The sequence below is a fragment of the Carassius carassius genome, unplaced genomic scaffold (genome assembly GCF_963082965.1).
Source record: "Carassius carassius unplaced genomic scaffold, fCarCar2.1 SCAFFOLD_71, whole genome shotgun sequence".
Classification (NCBI taxonomy): domain Eukaryota; kingdom Metazoa; phylum Chordata; class Actinopteri; order Cypriniformes; family Cyprinidae; genus Carassius; species Carassius carassius.
The window spans coordinates 22,501-25,000 of record NW_026775165.1 but is presented as its reverse complement, the minus strand read 5'-3'; the positions used below and the strand labels follow the sequence as shown (position 1 = coordinate 25,000).

At 43.3% G+C, this 2,500-nt stretch overlaps 1 protein-coding gene across 5 annotated transcripts in view; it reads right to left on the bottom strand.

Annotated features, from left to right (window-relative positions):
* clk2b (CDC-like kinase 2b) overlaps positions 1–2,500 on the bottom strand; it is a 10,881-nt gene that overhangs the window by 2,915 nt on the left and 5,466 nt on the right. For 4 of the 5 annotated variants that reach the window (XM_059547523.1, XM_059547527.1, XM_059547528.1 and 1 more), the window contains 7 exons: positions 2,174–2,264; positions 2,029–2,095; positions 1,823–1,939; positions 1,294–1,460; positions 889–983; positions 272–401; positions 101–183 (listed from right to left, as the gene is read on the bottom strand). In XM_059547523.1, the coding sequence (XP_059403506.1) occupies positions 101–183; positions 272–401; positions 889–983; positions 1,294–1,460; positions 1,823–1,939; positions 2,029–2,095; positions 2,174–2,264 (750 nt within the window). The remainder of the gene's footprint in view (positions 1–100; positions 184–271; positions 402–888; positions 984–1,293; positions 1,461–1,822; positions 1,940–2,028; positions 2,096–2,173; positions 2,265–2,500) is intronic. The other variant, XM_059547526.1, reaches the window with a different exon arrangement.

Below are 2,500 nucleotides of genomic sequence, written 5' to 3'. Positions count from 1 at the left end.
AAAATGATTGGGCAGCACAACTGTTGTGGAAATCCTGCTGATGCTCATAAATATGGCAGACGAGCTGGACACACACTCTCAGTCGAAGTCAAACACACACCTGGAAGAGTGTGTATCCGCGGTAGAACTCGAACAGAATACAGCCGATACTCCAGACGTCACACGGCTGACTCCAGCCCAGCTCTACAGAAACACAGGTAGAGGATCACTCTCACTCTCACACACACACACACACACACACACACACACACGCGCGCGCTCTCTCTCTTACCCAGAATCACCTCCGGCGCTCTGTAGTGTCGGGTGGAAACGATGGTGCTGTGATGCTCGTGGTCAAACGTGGCGCTGCCGAAATCCACCAGCCTCACAGCAGTATCCAGCACACAGCGCTCGTCCCGCTTCTGACACACACACACACACACACACACACACACTCATCTAACTGACACTAACTGACTTAACACACTGCTGTTTTGTCGCCTGCTACATGCTCAAGCTCTTTACAGCAGGATGGATTCTGATTGGCTGTGACATTAATGTATAATGTACGGTGTATATTTATTATGTATATATATTTAAATACACACATGCATGTATATATTTCAGAAACATGTTTATATATAAAAATATATTGACTATAAATATATACATGAAGATATTAAAAAAATATATACTGTGCGTGTCTGTATTTATATATTCATGAAAAATATACACAGTACACACGCATCATTTATGTAAACACAAACTTTTATGTTGGATTTAATCGCAATTTATCGTTTGAAAGCATTAATTTATAGCCATTGTCCTTTATGTGAATGTAATTACAAGTTCCAGGATCTGAAATCAGAGTGGATTGATTTTAAAAGACAGAATCAGTGCATGTCTCACCTTCTCGGTGTTATAGGTGACAGTGTAATCAGAGCTCACAAACAGGATGTTCTCTGGCTTGAGGTCTGTGTGTGTCAGCCTGTTGTCATGGAGAACTGTCAGAGAAACAGACCATAATCACAAATGACTCAGCATGAGCTTTGATTCACATCAGTAGCTCAGAGATATTTACAGCAATAGACAACAATACATGTATGGGTCACAATTATACAGTTCTCTTTTAAGCCAAAAATCATTAGGACATCAAGTAAAGATCATGTTCCATGAAGATATTTAGTACATTTCTTAGCTAATCTATTCAGCTTTTAGATGATGTGTGAATCTCAATTTCAAAAAATTCCCCCTAATGACTGGTTTTGAGGTCCAGGGTCACGTATAAGTCTGTGTGTGTGTGTGTGAACTCACACTTGACGGCGAGGCAGATCTGGTAGGCCATGTGTCGCACCTGACTGATGGAGAAGGGCAGATAATGGTTCTCCTTCATGAAGTCGAAGGTACTGAGAGCTAACAGCTCAAAGCTGATGCACATGTGACCGTGATAGTCGAACCAGTCCAGCATCTGCACACACAGACTGAGACACGCCACTCTCATTACTGCTGCTCATCCCGATCATAGACAAGTATGAGGTTATGATCAGAAGCTAATGTGTGTGGGGGGTGTAACATTCATATCACAAATCTAAAGAGCAAGCAATTTAATGTGTTGTTTTTCATCATCTTCTGGGGACAAGCTGAAAACCCATCACACTGTGTTGCCTTCATGCATTTCAATGGGAACGAATCTATCATACCAATAAACACATCACTCGAAATGTAGCATTGACATGCGACTCAATCATGATAGTCGAGGAACAAGCACAACTCAGTATTCTGTGAGTGTGTGTGTGAAGCACGTGGGGTTTGATCACAGAGCTCCAGTAATAATCACACTCACTTCTTGTTTTCTGGATCTTTATGGTTGATTTTCTCCAGGACGTTGATCTCCAGGCGAGCTGCTTCTTTGTATTTTTCTACGTTCTTGATGATCTTCAGAGCGATGCGAGAGCCTCCCCTGTAACACACACACACACACACACCTGGCTGTTCTCTGCTGATTGTCACAGGGGTTTCACTGTGTGTGTGTGTGTGTGTGAGACTCACCTGTGATGGTCAATACACTCCACCACTTTCCCAAAAGTCCCCTCCCCAAGCGTCCCCACGATCTCATCTGCACAGGAAGCACAAGCGTCACACACACACACACACACACACACACACACTGAATGTAGAGTGCAGCTGTACACACATCTGTCCTGCAGCACGTCTCCTGTCCGATAGATCAGATGACCCTCCTCGTCATCTTTAACGGCCCACGCTCTCACACGACCGTTACTCTGCTGACGAGAGACACAAACAGAGTAACCTTTGACCCTTCAAACATCACCTCAAGCAGATCCACTGCACCAGAGCAGCCTGATCATCAGAAGCTGAATACATCATCTCTCCATTGATGTGTGGTTTGTTCGGAGGACAATGTTTGTCTGAGATACAACTGTTTGAAAATCTGGAATCTGAGGGAGCAAAACAATCTAAATATTGAGAAAATCATCAGTGTATCTGGTTTCTCTCTAAA